Below are 22873 nucleotides of genomic sequence, written 5' to 3' on the forward strand. Positions count from 1 at the left end.
TTATCTACCTTGCCTAAACAATTAACATGAACTTGTGTAGTGTAAACAGTGCAAATGTAAAGCGCTACAATACAATTGGGTTTCCTTTGCGCAGTATAAAACTGGAAAAAAAGCGCTGTACCTCGGGACGCTTTTTTCCACATTCAAAATAGCGCATTTGCATGTCAAAGTAATATTCACCTCAAGCTTGTTTATTCTGTTGTTCCTTCCAAATAACATCAGATATGTCATTTGTAAAGTTCTTCGTATGAGCAGTATTTTGGAACTTTGCTTGCCAAAACAAGACCCTGGTTCAGTTTACCCACTTTGTCTGCAATGGGGACAATAGGGCACAGTACTGCGGAGAAGGGGTGCATTTATCATGGCGATTCTGTGATTGCCTGCACGTGGAGACAGACTGGTGGGCATTTTTTAAAGGGACGCTATGATTGCTGGCATGCGGAGATGCTCTAAAGAGGTTTGATTTATTGCTGAGCGCTTCAGTGTCAGCGTTTCACAGCACTTGCAGATTGTCACAGACTGTGTAACATATGGCACAGGTGCATCAAGGACTCCTTTTCCTCCCACAAAGGAAGAAAGCTTCCAAATAATTAATGGAGAGTGATGTGCACCGGAGGCCAAATCATTGCAAACTGAAGGCCTGGGTGATGATAACAATCTTATCTGTCTTCTATAGACAGAAGAATGTGTCCCATGGGCAGCCATGCATCACCGCCGCCAGAGATGTCCCCTCTCCAATCCCAAAGACTATCTGAAACAGGTGTCCAACAATGGTCCAGAGAGGCTGGATCCATGACACCTTTTGAGGATAATGGTGGTTTATGTTGAAACTGTTCGATTTATTGTATATGAATGGATCTTATGTGAATATTCTCAATCGCTGGCCCTCTTCGGCTTACCTTGGACACTCCCCGTCTAATGCTAACCACTACCTCACTCAGTGAAAACAAGCATTAGCCAAGCCTACAGGCCTTGTCTAATCAAGAGCTGTTGGTTTTTGTCAATGTTTGCTTATCCATGTTGTACAGCAGCAGAGCTGCTGTGCAGCATTGCTGAAAGTAAAAAAAAAAAACAAGCATTGGCATAGCCAATAGGTCTCGCCTTCGGGACCTTAGAAGTATTTAGTTATGCAGCACAATATCCTTGGTGCAACAAGATCAACTCTTACATGGCTAAACACTTATACGGTCCCAAAGGCGAGACGTATTGGCTATGCCAATGCTTGTTTACCTTTAGGTGGACTCCATTTCATGAGGCTGTTTTAGACGTCTCGGGCAAAATTCACTCGAGTACATAACAATCAGGATTTATAAAGTGCAGAAAATCACCTGTGAGGGTCTCAATGCACTGTTGAGGAAAACCAAGGAAAAGTAGTGAAAAACGGGGGAAAAGCAGGCGAAAGCAATCAGAACAAGCATTGAAAATGCAATAGGCCTCGCCTTTGATTAAGTTAAAGCCATTTGCTTTGCTAATGGTATTTTATAGCAAAGCAAATGGCTTTAACTTGATGAAAGGCGAGACCTATTGCATTTTCAATGCTTGTTTTGTTAGGCACGGGGAGATTAAGTGATTTGCCAAGAATCACAGGATGTTGCGCGTCCTTGCTGAGACTCGAACACGGTTCCCCCACCCTTGCCATTAGGCCAACTCCTCTCGTATAGACATAACCTATTCCTGCCTTCTATAAACGTACATACTTTCTTGGACCCTGATTCAAAGTTGTGTTTTAAATTCTGATCCAGGTGCAAATAGATGTTTCCAAACAGATCCGAATTGTGGGTTCTGCATCAATTGCCACATTTTGCAGTTTTGTCTTGACAGATTTCGCCAAAAAATGCCTGAGGAAATCTATCAGGATAAAACGATACAACATAAATCAAAGCATGCAATAAATGATGGAGTATCACTGATTCCACCTATTAGGCTTCATTCTGAGGTGGGGACCTCGGGAAAGGGTAATCATGTTAAACATTCACTACACCACACTAGGGCTGCAGCAACTAACGATCTCACTAATTACCACTCAAATCCTACATAACATGGATCCGTGGCCTTAGTCTCCAAATCTGTCTTAGCACTTCTAGGAGGTTCTGTCCCGATGATATCCATACAGCTACATAGTTTACAATATAATAATCTTAGTTTGTGGTCATCAAGCGAACCTGCTATTTTTACCTGTTGTAACTCTATGGCCTCTAAAAGCCTTGATCAGGACTCTAAAACCTTTGTATTGTTACACCTGCTTTTATTTTCACCATTAATTCCGGTTTTCATGTGGATGGAAGAGAAGGGTTGTCAAATTCCTTTAGAAGAAGTCAGACTTGGACCACAGGGCAGAAGCTATCTGTAGGCTCATCTTTCATTTTCCGGAAGTTGATAAAATTGGCGAGAAGCTCTGTCTCACTGGAATTTTAAATCACCTTGAGCACCGGTTACTAGATGCGAAGTGACTGAAGGCCGGATTTAGGAACTGAGATTGCGCCTGTGGCTGTACTGAATGATGTCAGACAAAATGTATACACTGGTTGCATTTCCCCCTGCCTCATTCTGCTGCTGAAGTTGTGTCATCCTGCTACCTCCAAATGAGGATTGTGAATAAAACCATTTTTGTTTTGTGCTGCTTGAAAGCTTGTGTTGGTAATGCTACCATCATTGCTAGATTGAACAACGCCAGTGCCTGCTACAGTGGCCTTCCTGATTCAGCTGTTTCCAGCTGTTCGGAATATGGCAGCTTGATTTGACATGTATTTCATGTTCTCGGAGGCTCGCATTAAACTGCAAGTTTGCCTGTTTCTAGAATAATCTATTATATATGCTGCTCTGCTGAAACAGACCCCATGTTGCTTATGTGTTTGCTTCCAAGTAGGTCATCCCTTCATTTTGGCTCCTCCCTCTGCTATCAGAACCCCGATTTAGAATGTCTTGGTGGAGCCAGGGGGGCTGTGAGGGGCATATTCCTTCACTTTTGTTGTGTACTCTATCCGGAATGCACTCCACCGTGGCCTGCGCAAAATAGTGGAAGGTTCTTAAAGTTCAATCTGATGTTGTTAATCAGTTAACAGCCTTGCACGTTATAAATAACGAGCAGTGGGGGAACCAGTGGTGCGCGCGCACCACAGAGGAGCGGGGGGAGGGAGCGCCGCAGCGAGGGGAACGCGCGCTGCTGCGCGTGCTAGACACGGTCGGGAATGGGCGTTGCAAAGGCGGGACATGCGCCCGCCTTTGCCCAATCGTGTGCCTTAAAAAAAACAAAAAAAACATGCGAAAGCCAATGTCTGCCGGCGAAAGCCTGATCACATGCACGAGCGTGTGGTCAGCTTTCAAAACCCCATACAAAAGGGCTCTCGCTGCGCGAGCAGTGCTGATGGGGGAAAAGGAGAAAGCAGTAAAAAACAAGGTAAACGCAGGAGAAAGCACTCGGAAAAAACAGGGGAGGAATGAGAAGGCATTAAAAAACAAGGCAAAATCAAGAGGAAAATGGCTGGGGGGAATGAGAAAGCAGTACAAATTGAAGCAAAAGCAGGAGAAAGCACTCAGAAAAATTTAGGAAAGGAAGGAGAAAGCAGTGAAAAACAAGACACAAGCAGGTGATAGCACTCAGAAAACTAGGAAGAGAGGAAGGACAAAGCAATAAAAATGAGACAAAAACAAGAGAAAACACTCAGAAAAATGGGAGAAGGGAAAGAGAAAGCAGTAAAAAGTTGGGCAAAAGCAAGAGAAAATAGGATAAAAAAAAAACCTTAGGAATTTGCTGAAAAAAACAAAGGTTACAGGGATGTTATAGGTAGGCTCAGATTTCACTCATACAAAACCTTGAAATTCAACAGTTATAGATACCTGAGCTAACTATAACTTACACCCCCACAATGCACTGCTTATTGATCTCACATATTACATCACTCATGACATGGTCAGTGACACCCCTTGTAACATCACTGATGACATTTCAAATTACATCACTGATGACATCATCTACAGTACCACTCACACCCCACAAAACCTCTCATACACCCACTCACATACCCACAGAACCACTCACATACCCATGCATAGACCCAATCAACCACTCACACACCCACTCACTCAACCATAGAGTCACTCACTCACACACCCACTCACTCACTTACACAGGCACTCACACAGCTACTCACTCACCCATATAGCTACTCACACAACTACTAACCCATATAATGAATCACACAGCCACAGACTCACTCATACAGCTACTCACACACCCACTTATTCAACTATACAACCACTTTGGCCGTTATTCACTCAGGCATACAACCTCTGAACACAGCCTTAGACTCACTCATGCAGACACTCATACAAACATCACTCCCCAAAACAGCCACCTACCCAGCAATTCAAGTAATCAAACATCCAATCATACAGCCACACACTCACCCATACAGCCAGCCATACAACCACTCACTCACCCATACAGCTACTCACACAGCTGCTCAGTCACTGATTCAGCCACTCATATACCTGCTCACCCATTTATACAGCCACTGATACATTCACTCACTCACCAATACAGCCACTCTCACAGCCACTCACTCACCCATACAGCTACTCACACATCCACTTATGGAGAAGTGTGGCTCAATGATTAGAGCGGCAGACCCTGATGCAGAGGTCTGGCCCGGGACCAGGGTTCAATTCCCCGCCTCGGCGGGTCTTGGGCTAAAAAATTCCACGGACCTGATAATTCTCGCCTCGGTGCCATTCCAATCATGGAGTCCCACTCTGCAACTCTGGGCAATAGCTTGCTTAATCTCCACAACGGCCCCCACAACGCTAAGGATGCCTGGCCTCCACCTTGGGGGTGCCCAGGAGTGGATGCCTCACAGGGAAAGCCAGGATGGGTTCCACAGCGGTATTCGTACAAGCGCCTTGAGACCCTTGCGGGTGAGTAGTGCGCTATACAAGTATCAACTTACTTATTCACCCATTCATCTACTCACACAACCATTTATTAAATCATGCAGCCACTCACACACCCACTTATTCACCAATACAGGCACTCACACACCCACTCACACATGCATACTGCCACTCACCCAAGGATACAGTCGCACAGCCACTCCCATAATATATATTTGAAATAGTATTACTCAGTAGTACACAAAGAATAATAATGTAACTTTTGTTGTAGCTTAGCATGTATGTTTAACACTCATAAACGTTTAGAAACACTCACAATCACTGAATGATATAATCAGTGAGGTCATCAGTGATGTCATTTGAGATGTCATCACTGATGTTACTTAGCATGTCATGAGTGATGTAATAGGTGAAGTCATAAGCAGTGCATTGTGGGGCATAAGTTATAGTTATCTCAGAAAATTAATACTGCTGAATTTCCCAGGTTTTGTACAAGTCAAATCTGAGGCTAACTATATTGTCCATGTAACCTTTGTTTTTTTCCAGAGACTAAATGTATATTTTCCTACCAAAAATAAAAATATCACTCTTTGTGCTAGTCCAGTAAAGGTGTCAGGAATGTAAACCTGAGCTCTACTACTGTTAGCTATGGTACAGAATGGACAGGCTTAACTTAACACACCATAATAATCCCTCTCCAATTTATAACAGTAGGAGATAATTTAATGAAGAAAATGCAATGAAAACGACAACAATCAAATAAGGGGAACCAGAGATATGATTTTTTAAAGTTCTAAATGATAATAGTGCCAACAGCCACAAATCACCAACATTGGTGAAGTCGTCACACTAGACTGGTACATGGGTAAGGTTCAGGCCGATGCAAAGGATCATGATTCTGACACAAAGGTCGGATTGGTCCTAGTCTGAAAGTTACCTTCACTCATAGAAAATTTCAAAGAAGGGAGAGTCTACTGAAGGGCAAGGCTGCAGGCTGGATCAGAAGACTGGCTCATTGATAAAGGATGAGGTGTTGGTGAAGCCTTCGGCGAAGGCAGGAAAGCTCCAAGTGGGAAATGCCCGGAGTTCGCGCCCAAGAAGTCGTCATTGTCGACCAGATGCTGCTTGGTTTTGGGCTGGTTCTTTGATGGCTCTCCAGGCAAAAAAAATAGCAAAAAGTTTATAAGTACCAGGGTTTTAGGTTTAGGCTGGAGGATTACACTCTGACAGTGGCAAAGGGCTACAGGACTCCACAAACAGCACTTTGGGGTCTGGACTCATTCCAACAGAAGCCATTGGCAAGGTCCAGGGCAGGTTTAGGTGAAACTGGTCAGCTGAGCTCTTCCTGGGCTCTTCCTTGCACTTGGGCTTCTTCCAGCGTTTTGGTCCCTGTAGCCTAACAGGGGGTCATCCAACTTACCCTTTTTGTCCTGGCCACAAGTTGTAGCAGATCCAGCCCTTAGGTTTCTCCCAACAAGTCTCAACAGCAAATGCAATTCTGCCGTCTTTCACAGGTCCAGTTGTGCTCTGAAGAGGGTGCACCAGAGTGCCACATTTATGCTTAGCACTAGCCTGTGGGTGGGTGTGACTCCTTGCCCTTCTCTAACCAATAAGGAAAAAGTTCCCTGGGGTAACCCTCCCTTCTTTTGTAGAAGTGCATTTGCGCCCTTCTGCAAACCATCCCAGAACGCCCCTCTCTACCTAAATCCAACAGGTAGAACCTTTCTTCCCCTGGGCAGCTCTTGTGTGCCCATCCTAGAAGTGTGGCCAGGGAAATTAGCAACCCCTCCTCTGTAGTTACTCAAAAACAGTTCTGGGAGCAGTTCCTCTACCACTGGGATTGGTGCCTGGCTCACTAGGGAGACAATGCATGGGGCAGGCCCAAGTGTTAGCTACATCTGCTAATGACAGGGTAGGCCTCTTTGAAGTTAATCACATTCATGAGCACTGCCCAAATGGTCATCCTATTATGGGAACAGAACACTTTTGGCTTTTTGTAAAATACCCTTAATTCACATAGTTTTACAGTCTTGTTTTTGTTGTATTTTTAATAATGTATTCTTCTTTATGTTCCTTGAGGAAGGCACATAGCTTGATTGTGTCTTTAAAAGGTCAGCTCCTATGGCGAGCAGAGGTTGTGTATATAATTGCAAAAGTGGCTTTGTTTTCTCTTGTGTCGCATGATACAGTATTATTCATTAGTTTTAGAGCAAAAGTCATTTTCCATTTGATGTGTTTTCACTTTTACTATCGGATATTATGTTGTAACATTTGTTTCATGCTATGCCAACAGTGCGATTTCTCTGTTTAAAAAACTATATGACATGCTGTTTTTTAAATGTTTGCCAGAGAGCTTTTCCCTTTACTAAGAAGAGCAGTTGCAACGTTGGTCTGCTTTTTGATGTCATACTTAGAGATTTCTATGGACTCTTCATTGTTTTGTTCAGAGTTACACATTGTCAGATCTCTTGCTAATACATTATCTTGTCTTGGGCTAGACGATAACTAGTTCTTGATATTTAACTAGACTAGAGACTGAGCCCTTTGCTATTTCCCATACATTTTCATTTTGAGAATTTATAGATATTTTGATTTGAACGGACTAATTAACAATTTTTGCCTTGTGTAACAATTTTGAGTTTTAAATAAACCTTCATGGCTTTGAACCTTGTCTGGTGTAAGTTTGATCTGACCTGGTATATCTCTATTCAAGGGTCATCATCCTTTCGGACTCCCACAAGGCCCCTGTTCCCAAAAATGAGCGCTTAAGGATACCAATTTAAGTTCAGCATTTTGGGGAGAACAAATTATCACCAACAATGTTCTAGCAGGTTGAACTTTTTGTAAATCAGCTGCAAATTGATAAAACTGCTCTTTACAGTCGTTTGTGTTCATTGGGCATTAGAATTGGTTTAATTTAAATGTGCAATCCAATCAGATAGAAATCAAGCATGCCCAAAATCAGAATAGAAAATGAGAGAATCTATTCTAGATGTTAAAGCATACACCAGGGACATCAATGCTATGGACTTTTTTTATCAGTAATATAGTGTGTTCAGTAAAGATTATACATGTTTCCTACACCGACATATCATTTATTGAGCTCTTGTAACGGCGTATGTAGTGCACCAAAAAAGAATCAACCTTCACTATCTTGTTCTATAACTCCAAGGTAGCACATAGCACAATGTGTAGACGGGGTTCCATTTTGAAACAACACCCACTTTTTTGAACCACTCAGTGGATTAATGCACCTGCTTTACAGATATGCCGGTAAACTATGGGCCAAATATTTAGAATTCTGGTTAGCTAATTTATGTCAATAATCCCAATGACAGCACATAGGTACCAAATGGTAGTTACTAGTGTAAGAGAACAGCTCATTATTACATTCATCTATAAATCATTTTTTTTTATTTCCTAGAATGTATTATACAATGGATCTTTTAGGCAGGGTCACAGTGAGGATATTCTTTGGTTGGGATCCTTGGACGACCAAGTGTGTACTTCTTGTCCAACAGCAGTTTTCCTGGTCAGGTTGGTCTAGGTTTTGACTAAATGAGCAAATTAAATATTTTGGAGAATAGCACTGCATTATATAGCTGAGGTATTTAAGTGTGTTCCCGTAGATTAATGTAGGGTTGAAGCAGAGAATCCCCAGGGGGACTTAATCAATCATGGCAGGCCAGCGTAATGATATTTAGTTTGGGCATTAGATCCCATTTTACCAATTCAGCAGCTGGAATGAGATTTCTTTTTGTAATTACAATTCCCCATCTTTACAGCCAATCAGTAAAGTATGTTGTCTGCAATGGCAGAACAATACATTACCCTTATGTTTGCTAAGAATATTGTTTGAGTAAGCTAATAGGTCCATCAGTATGATAAGAAATGAGTGGCTTTGAACAAATGAGAGACTTTGACTGACTAATGAAAGGCCAGTAAAAGAAATCATGTATTAGGAGTGGTGCTACAGTGAGGCAATGTTTAGAGGGTCATTTAGATCCTGAAGGCTGTCCTGCCAGCCAGCCAAACCATAAATCAAGACCCTTGTGTGTAAGTCACTTGCCTTCTGTCCATTCGAATCAGATATCTCCCCATGTAATCTGTATATTTCTTCTTTCTGCTGTAGGTGATACCTGCCCTCTTTTGAAAACTGAAGGACCTCAGCTCAGACAAATCTACAAAGATCACTTAAAGATATTAGGTATGTACACTGAACGGATCTCAATGTTGCATCAATAATGATTTACCAGTCGTGGTTTGTTCAACAGATAAAGCAATTTCATAGTAAAATACTAGTAGTAATTTAAAATGATACATATTTCTCCTTTCTCTTCTCTTCTCTTCTCTTCTCTTCTCTTCTCTTCTCTTCTCTTCTCTTCTCTTCTCTTCTCTCTCTTTCCTTTGCATCCTCTGCATGCCTACTCTTTTTAAGCACACTTTACTCTAAGTCACATGCATGTTTGCCTAAATCTCTATTATTGAATTTCTGCAAATTGGCCTCACCTCATTTCAAAGATCTTAACCCCTCTTTTAAAAGTAATACCTCTGCAATCTAACAATACCTAATCTCTTGTAGCTCATTCCTTAAACCACCAACCACTGAAATAATTTTCATACTCCCCTTCACACTAAAGATCCAACCTAATGCAGATTAATTTGATCTCATAAAAATTGGGTAAAATTAATTTGATGATTTTCTTAAAACTTCAAGACTAATCCCAAATTACTAACAATAACCACTGAACAATCACCATAATCTTGGGCTCCCCAGCAGCAACCTGCCTGGTGAATATCGCTTCAATGCCTCAACAGAGGTTGTAAACGCTATATAAATGCAATTACAATACAATTTATGACACTCCTGACCCACACTGATACTAATACCATAAGACTCAGAGAGCAGGCATTCAGTTGTGATTCATAAAGGCTGCATTATAATTCCGTTATACTGCTTGACACTCTTACACCCACATAAGACAAACTTGCAACAGGTCAATTCCATCACACAGTACTGTAATAGATCACAGCAATAAACCACCCATTAGCAACTGAACTAGCTGGGATAACTGAAGAAATCTGCCACATGCCGCTGGCCAATGGAGAACTTTAATTTGGTCTACCACTGCATGCCTTGTCAAGCTGCATTGTATGAGGGCTTCTCAACATCTCTTAATGACAATCAGATGTGTGATGATTTTAACAAAGTCCATCCCAGCAGATCTCTTCCCATTTCTCCTTCTTTTAAGTTTTAAAGAAATTTTTATTAAACATAAGCAGAAGTTACAATCAATAATACAGCATAGTATATAGAAGCAATACAAATAGAAAATAGATTATATATAATAAAGAAAGAGGAAATGAAGAAAGAGGGGAAGAAGGGGGAGAGGGAGAGAAAGAGGAAATTATAGGTATATCCTATAATAATACCATAAAAAAAAGGTATTATACACAATATAAAACAAGGCACATCATAGTGAACCCACTGCCACAAATTCACCTATATACTGAGAGCATATATAAAATAGAATAATATTTAAGATACCTTAATCTAAATAACCTTAATTTAAGGAGGTTTGGAAACTTCTTCTATGGCTGGAACATGAGAAGGTAATGATTGAGCAGATAAATCTAAAAAATTGGTAACAGGAAGCCACAAAAGATCACGTTTAATAGCCAAAGTGATCGGGTAAACATAAGCTCTATCTAACCTATGATTATAGCAAACACCATACCACCAGGCCTGAAAAGAGACATTAGAAGCATTTTTCCAGGACTTAGTGATTTGTTGAAAGGCAACAGCAATGAGTAAGTCAATAATGAGGGGATTAAAGGAAGTGGATGAAGACCAAACTTCCGCAGCACTACCTAGAAAAATATGAGAAACGGAAAAGGGGATATGCGTGTGAAATATTTTGTTAATTTGCTGCCAAACTTTAATCCAAAATTGATGAATAACCGGGCAAGTAAACAACATATGATTAAGGTCTGCAACAGGGGATGGACATGACCAACAAGTGGAGGGAGAGAGAGGATTAATCTGATGTAATTTGGCTGGAGTAATTAAAAGTCTATTATATATGAAAAATAATGTTTGTGTAGTATTTGCCGCCCTAGAAGATTTCCTTATCTTAGTCCAAATGTTATCCCATATTGACGTGGAAAAGGAAGTGTTTAAATCGGATTCCCAATTAGTTTCAACTGCAGATTTGTCCCGAGTTTGACCAATGTGTCTCAATTTATTGTAAATTTGAGAAGCTGAGGGGTTCGATTTCAAGAATGAAATCGTAACAGGAGAAGAAATGGTCTGTGAGGAGGGAGTCGCGAGTTTATCATAAGAACTTTGGGCAGCTAAAGTCAATAATTTATACTTAGAATGAAATGAGGAGGGAAGAAGGAAGCTCCGTTGCAGTATAGGAAAAGGTATGCAAGTATCCCCTGTGAAAAGTTGATGAGTCCATTTAAGACCAAGATCGAACCATTCTTTCCAAAAAAGAGTGCGATTATTGATCTTAATACGAGTATTATACCAAATCGGTGATTGCAAGAAATGAGTACGGTCATCTAAACTGTCTAGCTTAACAGGATGAAGAGTTTTACGAGTATGTTTAAGAATGGGAAGGGAGAACATCTGGGGAGTATTCGATATAGATAAAAAGTCATCAAATGAGAAAGGGTAAATGAAAGAGGCTTCAATATCTACCCACAGAGGTAATGATAACAAATCAGTCGTATTTTGAGATAATAATGAAGAGGAATTTTTAAGAAAGAAGGAAGTATGATATAATGCAAAATCAGGGAAATTAACCCCACCCAGGTTTTTAGGATTTTTAAGTTTGGAAAAAGACATCCTAGATTTTTTGTTCTGCCACAAAAATTTGGATAAAATAGTATATATTTGTTTGTAACAAGATTTAGGGATGTTAACAGGCAGATTAGATAAGAAAAATAGGATGATAGGAACCAACATCATCTTTACAGAATCTAATCTACCCCACCAAGATAAAAATAAGGGATGCCATCGTGTTGTGGAGCTAATTAAAGTGGGCTGGAGGTTCTTAAGATTAAGCGATACAGTTTCTTTAATAGAAGGGGTGAACCATAAACCTAAGTATTTAATTTTGGTAGGGCTCCAGTGGAAAGAAGAAGATACAAAATCAGCATGGAAACAATATTTATTTAATGGAAGAATTTCACATTTATCCACATTAAGTTTGTATCCTGAAACAGAAGAAAAAGAAAAAACTTCTGAAAGAAAAGCCGGTAGAGAGGTCTGAGGATTAGATAGAAATAAAAGAATATCATCAGCATACACTGAAAGTTTTAAGTGTTTATCGCCATACGGGAAACCAGTAATACTGTCATTCAACCGGATTTTAGATAAAAAGGGTTCTAGAGTCAGAATAAATAAAAGAGGAGAAAGGGGACAACCTTGTCTGACACCGCTTAGAAGTGGGAAAGAAGGAGAAACAAGACCATTAGCTAAGATAAACGACCTCGGAAAAGAGTAAAGAAGAGAAATGTAAGAAAGAAATCTAGGGCCAAAACCAAACCAAGTAAGAGTCGAAAACATAAACTGCCAATTAACCCTGTCGAAAGCTTTTTCAGCATCCAAAGCTACAGCTGCTAACGAAGATTTATGGGAGTGAGATTTACTAAGAACATTGAAAAAGAGGCGAGTATTATCTGAGAGATGACGACCTTTAATGAAACCACATTGTTCTCTGCCAATTAAATAAGGTAAAATATTATCCAAACAGAGCGCAAGAATCTTTGCAAAAATTTTATAATCCAGATTGATTAAAGAAATAGGCCTGTAGGTTTTACATAGTGTATGGTCTTTACCCTCTTTTGGAAGAAGACAAATCAAAGCCTCTTGAAAAGAACCTTCAGATTTTCGGGAAGATATAAAAAACAAGAACAAATTAAATAATTTAGGGATAAGTAATTTGGAAAAATGGCTATAAAATTCTATGGTAAAACCATCAGGACCTGGAGCTTTCCCTTTTTTAAGTGACTGGATAGCAGTAAGAATATCTTTAGTCTGGATATCAGACTCTAAAGAAGAGAAGTCTACATCTAAAGAAGGAGGCGGAGGGATAGAAGCTAAATACTGATCGATGTCAGATAAGAGAGGAGTAGATTCAGGAGTATAAAGGGATTTATAAAAATTAGAAAACTCCGAAAGAATGTCTTCATCTGTATGAAGCACGGCATTGGTAGAGGATACGATAGAATCAATTTTAGTACGTTCCTTTTTTATCTTGAGATATTTAGCAAGAAGATTGCCAGATTTGTTCTGCGCACTATAAAATTTAGCACTAGACTTGAGTAAATATAGATTTGCAGAGTCAGTAGAAAGCTTATTAAAAGAGAGTTTAGCACTAATTAATTCTTTCAAGGTAGATTGACTTTTCGAAAAATAATAAAGATGTTCCAGTTTTTTAATTTGTAAAGTGAGTGCATGAGAGGAAAGAGAAGCTGCACGTCGTTTTCGGGCAACAAAGGATATAACAAAATCTCTAGAAGCAGCTTTAAAGGAATCCCATACAAGTTGAGGGGATAACTGAGGGGATTCATTTTCCTCAAAGAATAAGGAAGCGAATTCGAGAAAGGGTGGTGTGAACGTAGGATCTAAAAGAAGAGAGTTATTGAATCTCCAGCGTCTAGTACCCTTAATGGGAGGAAGTAAATCTAAACTCAAGGAAACTGGGGCATGATCTGAGAGTAGAATAGAACCTATGTCCGAATGAGAAATGTGCTGAAGTAGGGCCTTAGAAATAAAAAGGTAATCTAATCGGGATTGGGAGGAGTGAGCTGGTGAATAATAAGTATACTCTCCGGAACCTGGTGATGCGAAAACATGGCCCACCCAACATCGTCTCAATTTAGTTATTTCAGAGTCTGGTATATGAATTTCTTGTAAAAGAGCAATATCTCCTTTTAAGTTTGCAATATGAGACAAAACTCATTGACGTTTGATAGGAGAACCCAAACCTTTAACATTCCAAGATATAATATTCAACGACATGGTAGAACTTATTTAAACATTTTTAAAACTGTTCGTAAAGGAAAATATTGTGCATAAAGGCAGAGGCAATCAAAGGACACAGCAAAACATGAGGACAATTTCTTATAATGAAAAAACAGCAGTGAGAAACTGAGAAGATCAAGAAACAATATAGGAAAATGAAAATGAGGATAAAAGAAAAGTTTTAGATAAGTGAGAAATATAAAGTAAAAACCAGAAATATATAAGAACAGAAGAATGAGGAAAAGATAAGGAAGGAGAGAAAGAAAAAAGGGACAGAAGGACAAATTAAAGCTATCAATTGATAAAACAGTACAATAACAGAAAAACATACCACAAAAGAACAAGAAAAACGGGGTAGGTGGAGCCATATGGGGAAGGCCACACGACAGATGGGAGGTCGCAGAACGTGAAATACACAGAAGAACACCATCCAGGTGAAACGAAGAACATTAAGTAGGGGAGTACGGAAACCACGACCTGGGAAAAAAGATAAAATAAGATAACAATTAATGTGAGAAATGATAATGACACCAAAAACTTACAAATATGACTGACACACACGAATTGCACAATTATAAATACACCACAGGCACTACACGACATATCATGGTTTAGAGATATCCATAGAAATTCCTTTACAAGAGTACAAAAATTGTTGCAGGACAGCTGGGTCTTCATAGTTGGTGGTTCTGTTGTTGTAAGTCACTTTAAAAAGGCAGGGGTGGAATAAGCCATAACGTGCGTTCAAACTGCGTAGAGCTGGTCTCATATCTAAAAACCTTTTTCGACGGTCAGCAGTTATTTTGGCATAGTCCTGAGCGAAGTAAAGATTGGAACCGTTCCAGGAAATTTTTCCTCTTTGTTTGGCTGCCTGTAAGACCTTAAGCAGATCTGTATATTCCAGAAAATACAAAATTACTCCTCTGGGCTTTGTGGATGAAGATGAAGAACGGGGACTCTGGCCCAAACGATGTGCACGCTGGATATTTAATGGAGGAGATTCCGGAAGACCAAGAAGATTCGGAAGAAATGACTGAAAATAGGATATGGCATTAGACCCTTCAAGTCCTTCAGCCAAGCCATAAATGCGTAAGTTATTACGCCTATTTCGATTTTCCAACTGTTCAACCTGTTGCTGAAGACGTTCAACATCTTTATGGATAAGAGGAACCTTGTCAGCGAACTCCTGAACAGAGTCAACACGTTTCTCCAGAACATCAACCCGCTGCACAGTGTGAGACCAGTTATCCTCTAAGCTCAGCAAACGGGTGTTGGTTTCCTCCATATATGGTTCGAGGGCACGAATCTCCTCAAGAAGAAGTTCCATTGAAAGAGGTGTAGCGGAGTTAGTGGGAGATGGAGGATTCGCTTTCCCTCTTTTTCTAGGCGTGAAGGGAGCTGAAGACGGAATTTTAGATCCCTGCTTGGAGCCTAAACGAGTCGTAGAAGAAGAGGAGCCTTTTATGGGCATAGAATCACTAAGTGCTTCGTCTGTATTTTCTTGTAAAATAGTGAACGGATTGAAGTCCTCTAAAGGGGCACCAGCGGATTGCGGCACTTCTTTACGGTTGATCCGAGATGTCGCCATAGTGTAGAATTCAAAGAGAGAGATTCTCAACAAAGCTACAGAGAAAAAAGTCACTGTAGAAAGTTTCCAAATTAAAAACAAACACAGTACCACTCTAGACGCAGAAATGCTGGCGACGGTTCCAAAAGATTCTGACCCGGAGAGTCTTGTTACACAAAGTAGGCTGGTAGAAATATGGAGCCTTGACAATCGGTTTTTGACCCCCAAAGCTAGAACCAAACGTGAAGCCACATAACTTGAAGTAAATAATAGCGCAGCTGTAATGCTCAAAACTGAAGACCCAAGCGCCTCTTCACACAGGAAATCAATGAGGACATAGAAAAATAGAAGGTTTCTGAGTATGCAGTCATTTCAGGCGAAAATACGCATCCTCTGAGGTAGAATAGCAAGGAATATGAAAAATGCCTTAAAAATTAAAACAAAATGGCGGCCGCGAGTGCATTTCGGCCGTTTTGAGAAGAAAAAACTGTCAGAAGCTCACCAAACGGTGGGAAAGATATTGCATTGCGTCAGGAGACACTTCTGACGTCGATAAATGTACTTTCCGCGCTCCAAAAAGGGGTAGAAATAACCTGGATAGGGTGCACTGTGTCACGGCACCACGGAGCTCCCAAAATCGGCGGCCATCTCCGAAGACGCCGAAGCCACGCCCCCCATTTCTCCTTCTAACCTGTGACTGTTCAGTACCATAAACTTTAAATAAAATGTATCGGAATGGACAATCCAGTGCAGTAACCAGCTAAGTGGACTATGATCATAAAAATACTAGTAATGCCATAAAGGGTCAAGCAGAGCGGTTAAAAACTGCCAGCGTACTGAAAACCATTACCTGTGCACCTCTATCGCACACTTTCTTCACCCATGATTGTGCTAAGCTCTGCATCCTATAATACAATAACCACACGTCGGTGGTCATCAATCATGGCATTGAAACACTTTCCTCATAGGATCAAAGCATGGACAACACACTTCCAGCCACACACTCTCCACGGTGTAGCATGCGACCTGTGTGAGCAAGTGTTTCAGTGCCTCACATAGGATCTTATTTCATGGATCAGTTAGTGTTTTTTAAATTGTTATTTTAAGAGACAGGCACCACTGACATAGATGCAAAATGTGTGTTGTTATTATGAAAAGCAATGCACAATGATAAGGATAATTTCTGAGAGCCATGAAGAGATAATTACATTTCAAATAACTTTTTAAAATATGTAAAGCATTGTAAGTATCACATTTTTATTCTGCTGTATGCCCCTTCTTAACTGCAGGTGGGTGCAGAATCAGACTTTTGACTGTCTAGAATAGTAGATTTATGCTTCCTGCTGCTTCATGAGTAAAGGGAGGCAGCCATTCTCTGAATACTTGAAAGCCTGAAGACATTGCACCCTCTCAACCCCGCCACTGATGACAAGAGAAGAAACCATTGCAGGGAAAGCACTGAGCTAGGAAGTAACCTCTTCACTGAAAAGTCTAAGGCAGTGGCAAGCCTGTTAAAAAATCGAATTCTCTCCTGCAGTTAATGTGACTAAGTAACAGCAAGCTCAGTGAGCTGTCTCTTAAATCCTATTATCCTCGTTTGTAGGTTTTGACCTAGCAGAAAGATTTTCCCTGCGGCAGACATCTTGCGGAGGTGAAAAACCATGTTACAAACTGGGAGGGTCAACACTTACGAAAGAAACACAGTAAGTAAAACGACAGATACTTTTGTCAATGTGCTTCAGGTGGCATTTTGTTGGAGTAGTCAAAATCATACTAGCAGAAAGTTTGTACCGTTAATAGATGGTTGCTTTCTCCTAACATTGTTGATGTTCTGAGTTGATCTGGAGGGATTGAATACTGTATAGTCACTAATTACAAATGACATAGCGCATGCTAGTGCAAGAATAAATCTGTTAATGAACTAGTCTGAATTATGGAGTGACATGGTGCAACCCACCTCGTCAGTTCACCTGAAAGGCAAACTGCATGCAGCAACATTCAGAGCGGTTGTCTCAGAGGGCTGCTTGAATAGTGGGCCTGCCGCTTTTGCTGTATTCTATTGATTCTGGTTCCTTATGGCAATATGCTGCTGTTAAAACATATGTTAAAAAACAGAAACAAGCAATCAGGCTAAGTTGACTGTTTCAAAGGAAAGGAGGTTGTTACATCACTGTCTTCATTTTTGACCCATGCTTAAGCAATTTAACAGCCACGCTGAAAAATGTAATTTTGTTGTAATGTAGACAGAGAAACTCATGGAAGTGGAAAACGTGAAATACAGTTTGAATTAAGTTATTGTATTGCAGAGTTTTATGCACTGACACTATGGGCCGGGTATGACATTTGGGCTGAGATTGACGCTTTTGATAACTCACCAATCAGATAGAGCAGATTTAGGTGAGACATTTTAGGAATTGTTTCGTATGAGACTGTAGTGATGGAGCTGATCTGGCACTTCATTAATGCTATTCTGATAAATTCACAATTTTAGTTTTACCTTGCAAGGACCAACACATATTGAAGCATTTATAAGTTTATAATACTCCTAGCACATTTCCTTGCAGTTTCAAATAACTGAGTATGATATTAAGAAACCTTTCTAAATGTGATGTATATTTTAAAGAGATAAAACATTCATGAATGCAGAGGAATATGAAAGGCCTGCTACTGTCATCTTTAGCAGCTTCACCTTTCTGTTTTTACTGCTGACGTGCTTGTCAGTGTCTCCTGCTGAAAAGCGACAAAAAGCTCCTTTGCCTAAAATCTGTATTCATCATTTACTGGAAAACTTGCATACAAAAGTCTTTAAAGCTCAAACAAAATTCACTATAAAGTCCCTGTGGGGAAGGCCTTGCTTCTCATTAAACTTCACACACTGTGCTTTCACATTTGGCTTCATGACTTTTGCCTATTATCAGTGAAAGTGAGAATAAAAAACCCTACGCAGAGCATCACAAAATCAATACGGATATGAACAGCCATGCTGGAAAGTACAGAGAGTGCGCTAAGTTCACAATGGAGATGCCACTAACAATACTAAACTGGACAAGCACTGTCGACGGTCTGTATCACAATGGAAACATGAAGTCAGCAGCACACACAGCTCATCAGTACACATGCACATACATCTATGTTAACGCTGTCCAAAAATAGCCTCTACTCGTTCCACAGTTTTTTGAAAATTTAGAATAAATGACATTTTCCATTCTTAGGAAAATTATTGGGAAAGGTAAAAGTATCTCAACTGCCCTTCTACACGCAGGTGGACAGCAGACAAGACAGGTGCTGCTGCTGTATATTTTAAATTAAGCCAAGATTGGGCCAAGAGGACAACAATTGAAGGAGGGTAAAAATAACCCCATCCCCACATCGAGTGAACCCCGGCTGGGGTCTGAGATGACATGTTACATAACTAATGGATACTGTTTTGGACACACCATACCTGTCTTTCTTTGAATACATTTCAGGCTGCCCTTTGGTCTGTTTTAGTCCTGAGGAAGACCCCCAAGATGTATAGAGAATAACACTTGAACACAGGGTCAAAACTTTGACGACATTACGTTATGTCCTATGTCAGCTATCCTTGAAATATGTAAAGAAGATATAAGGATACACTGAACGAAGCATTTTCTGGGACATTTTGATTATATGTGGTTCCAAGTTCTCATGATTGTGTGTGTGGTCACTGAGAGATTTGTTTTTTTCACTATGTATATGTTAATGTGATGCATTGTTCTTTATGGTCTCTGGACAGCCGTTGATTAGAGAAATATTTAAAGAGATAGATATACGTGTTTTGATATAATATATGAAAAAATTATATAATTAAAACAAGTTAATGGTTGCGTTGTGTCAGTGTTTTTTAGATATAATTTTCTTGAACGATTTGTGTTTTTTGAGTCAGGAGAAGTTTCATTCATGTTTCAGGGATCATTTATAGGCCCTTCTAGAATTTAATAAAAAACATTATTTTATTTTTCCCTTGGAAACTCTATTTAAAATGAATAGACTTGCCCAGTGCGATCACCCAAATGAGTTGTTTTTGGACTTTACTTTTTTTCTTTTTGAGTTTTATCCCAATGTGCATTGGCTTAAAAAAACTTTTATTATGTGTTAAATATAACTAGCTGATAAAACATATTTAAAACTATATATTTGTTGTATGTAAAATGTTGTTATGTATAACTTATAAATAACTTAAAACCTATTGTAAAATAACTAACATTATAAATCAAACAGAAAAATGAGACTCTTATTTTAAAACATAGTGAAAACTGTCAGGACTGCATGATTTTCACAGACTTGGAAAATGTTAAATATGTACCACAAACAAATAGAAAGGAATATTTTTGCGTACTTGAATATTCTAGGAACTGTAAAAGCAGAGATGAGAACCATTTTCATGGACATATTTATTGTCCTGCAAGGGAAAGTAAATGACTGTAAAGCTCTCTTAAGCTCCATATGTCCTAGCGCAGACATATTCTGTTACCTAATACTTTAGAACTCTTGTGAATTTTACAGCCATCTATTAGAGGACGGAGGCATTGTGGTTTTTGGGTTGATACTGTATTGAGTCTTGTCTCAGGTGCTAGCTATGAATCACCTCAATAGATATCGACTTGCTAGGAGCTAATCGAAATGTAGCATTTTTGGTAGTGAACAGCAGTCCTATTTCCCTATATTTCATATTGTCCTGCCTGATTATCAATGACTAACAGAAAATGTGTGCAAAGGGTTAACCAAAGCAGTGATACTGAAATTTATTTCACAAATGGTTGCTTAGATAGGGTAATATAGGCATTGTCTACAGGATTTAAACATTGGAGAACAGTTAAGGTCATATTGCCATATCGTTTGGCCCAATCTGTGTGTGCCCTTATTCACATTTGATTTGATCTGTTTTACTGACCTTAATCAATGAATGAATTCATTTGTGTATTTACTTAGTTAGGGCCAGATGTATGACCATTGATGTTTGCGACTCGCAAATTGCATTGAATTATGAGTTGCAATTTGTGAATCACAAACATCAATGTACAAGAGTGTCAGAGACACTGTTTGTGAGTCTCAATAGAGTTGCAAATTGCATGCCTCATGCATATTAATGAGGCTGTCGCAATTTGCTACCCCACAGGGAATAGCTGGCACTCCCAGGGATGGTGGCCTGCTGGGGTTAGCAGACCTCCATGTCTGGCACTAAACAAAGCAGATTTAGGGGAAAACAGGATGTATTTAAAAAATAAAAATGTAACTTTTCATTTTCATTTTTTAAGGGCAGGCAGTGATCCCTGGGACCACTACCTGCCCTTAAAAAATATGGGCGCATGCCTTCCCAAAGGGGAAGGGGTCCCCTGAGGACTCCTTCCTGTTTGCGAGTGCTTTACCACCCTTCTGAGAAGGGTGGCAAACTGCGAATGATTTGGGACTGCAATTGCAGTCACAAAATATTCTTTCATAGCTTTTGGAGTCGCTATTAGGAAGGGAACGCTCCTTTCTAATAGTGAGTTGCTAAACCCTATTTTGCGAGTCGGAAATTGTTTGCGACTCGCAAAATAGGGTTGGTGAATGGGCCACTTGTTTTTTGAGGTCGCAAACGGGCCTAAAACCCCTTTGCGACTGCAAAAAACGTTAGTACCTCTGGCCCTTAGTTTTAGAGAATATATAATTTAATCACTTTGTTAAAAATGCTCAGGTATACCTAATGTTCGTTCATATGATGTATGCAGTGGAGCCTATCTCTTTGAAATATGTGCTGGAGGCTTGCGGTTCAATGCAGTATTTATTACCAATGATGGTTGTTGCTAACTGTGTGGTTCCTCTCAGGATCAACCAGCATCCAGTGGGTACTACCACAATCTGGTTTCATGAAATGGCTGTGTGATGTGCAAGGTCAGTGCATTAGATAACCAATTTGATGTTACCTTGAAAATAATTTGCCATTGAGGGTGGCGAGTGGTCTAAAATTGCATGCTAGTCTATGGCATATAAGAAGAATGTATCTACTTTTTACATTTTTGGTAGAAGTGCAATATATAATGTAAGCATGATGTTTTGCATTTCTATTCAGAAACAAGTAGTATTCCTCCTCACTTGTCTCAAGAGACATTTTAACCATATCTGTTTTCCATGAAACCCAGGAAAGAAAAGTAGAATCCTGCTTACTCATGCTGTCTTTTTCCACATAATATGTTGTGAAGAGTTGAGGCGCACAAACCTAGGAATTGCAGCACAACCTCCTAAGCTAGCATAATTACAGGAATGCAAAATTCAACCCATGGGGACACAAACTGCTGAAGAGCGGATTTAATTTGTATTTGTAAAAAAACCACCTTCTTTACCCCCACGGCCACCCCCCCCTGCCCCGGATGTCAGCATCCCCGAAGCCCAGAGGTGCATCCTCCTCAACCTGCGCTCCCTACACAGACATGCTGTAGAGATCTGGGACCTCCTCGACATACTCTCGCCAGAAGTCGACTTCCTCACAGAAACATAGACCAATCCCACCTCCGCCCCGACATCGCCACCGCCATCCCTGATGGATACAAGATCCAGAGGAAGTACCGCTCCAACCACCCAGGAGGAGGACTCGCCATCGCACACAAGAGCTCTCTCCAACTCACTACCTTCAGCACAAGCGACTCACTGCCCACCACCAAACACCTCCATTTCCATATCCAGACCAGCCCCAGAACGACCTTAAGTGGCACCCTCAAGTACAGACCCCCCCGGACCTTGTACCGCACTCACCACCACCATCACTGACCTCACTGCGCCCCACGCCGTCACCTCCTCAGACTAAATAGTCATCGGAGACCTCAACTTCCACCTTCACAACCTTAGCGACCCCAACTCCGCCACCCTCCTTGACAACCTCGCCAACCTCAGACTGAAACAACTTGTCACCACCCCCACCCACAAGGCAGGACACACCCTCAACCCCATCTTCTCAGGAGTTAACAACATCCACTTCAGCCACACAACGCAACCACCCTGGACGGACCACTACTGCGTACACTTCCACATCAACAAACCCACCGCCCCCAAACCTGCACTCTGCCCTCCTCGAAGGAACTGGAGCAGATGCCTCGAGAAGAGCTGGAGAAACAGCATAACTTTGGAAGATCGCACCACCTACAACAACGCCATGATAGAATACCACCAACTCATCATATCCACCAAAAGGGCCTTCATCCGAACCAAAATCCACACCAATGCCAACAACTCCAACGAACTCTGCAGCATCATTCAGAGATTCACCAAGCCCCCCAGTGAAGCCACGGACATCACCCCCTCACAGGACCTCTGCAACAAACTCAGCTCCTACTTCCACCTGAAAATAAGATCCCTCTACGACAATTTAAACAAACAGACTCCGT

At 40.5% G+C, this 22873-nt stretch overlaps 1 protein-coding gene across 2 annotated transcripts in view; it reads left to right on the plus strand.

The window, feature by feature from the left end:
• Positions 1–22873, plus strand: part of COL19A1 (collagen type XIX alpha 1 chain) — a 2198704-nt gene that overhangs the window by 147637 nt on the left and 2028194 nt on the right. For both annotated transcript variants that reach the window (XM_085610910.1, XM_085610909.1), the window contains exons 3-4: positions 9023–9097; positions 17098–17197. In XM_085610910.1, the coding sequence (XP_085467036.1) occupies positions 9023–9097; positions 17098–17197 (175 nt within the window). The remainder of the gene's footprint in view (positions 1–9022; positions 9098–17097; positions 17198–22873) is intronic.

Source organism: Triturus cristatus, chromosome 6 (genome assembly GCF_964204655.1).
Source record: "Triturus cristatus chromosome 6, aTriCri1.1, whole genome shotgun sequence".
NCBI lineage: Eukaryota > Metazoa > Chordata > Amphibia > Caudata > Salamandridae > Triturus > Triturus cristatus.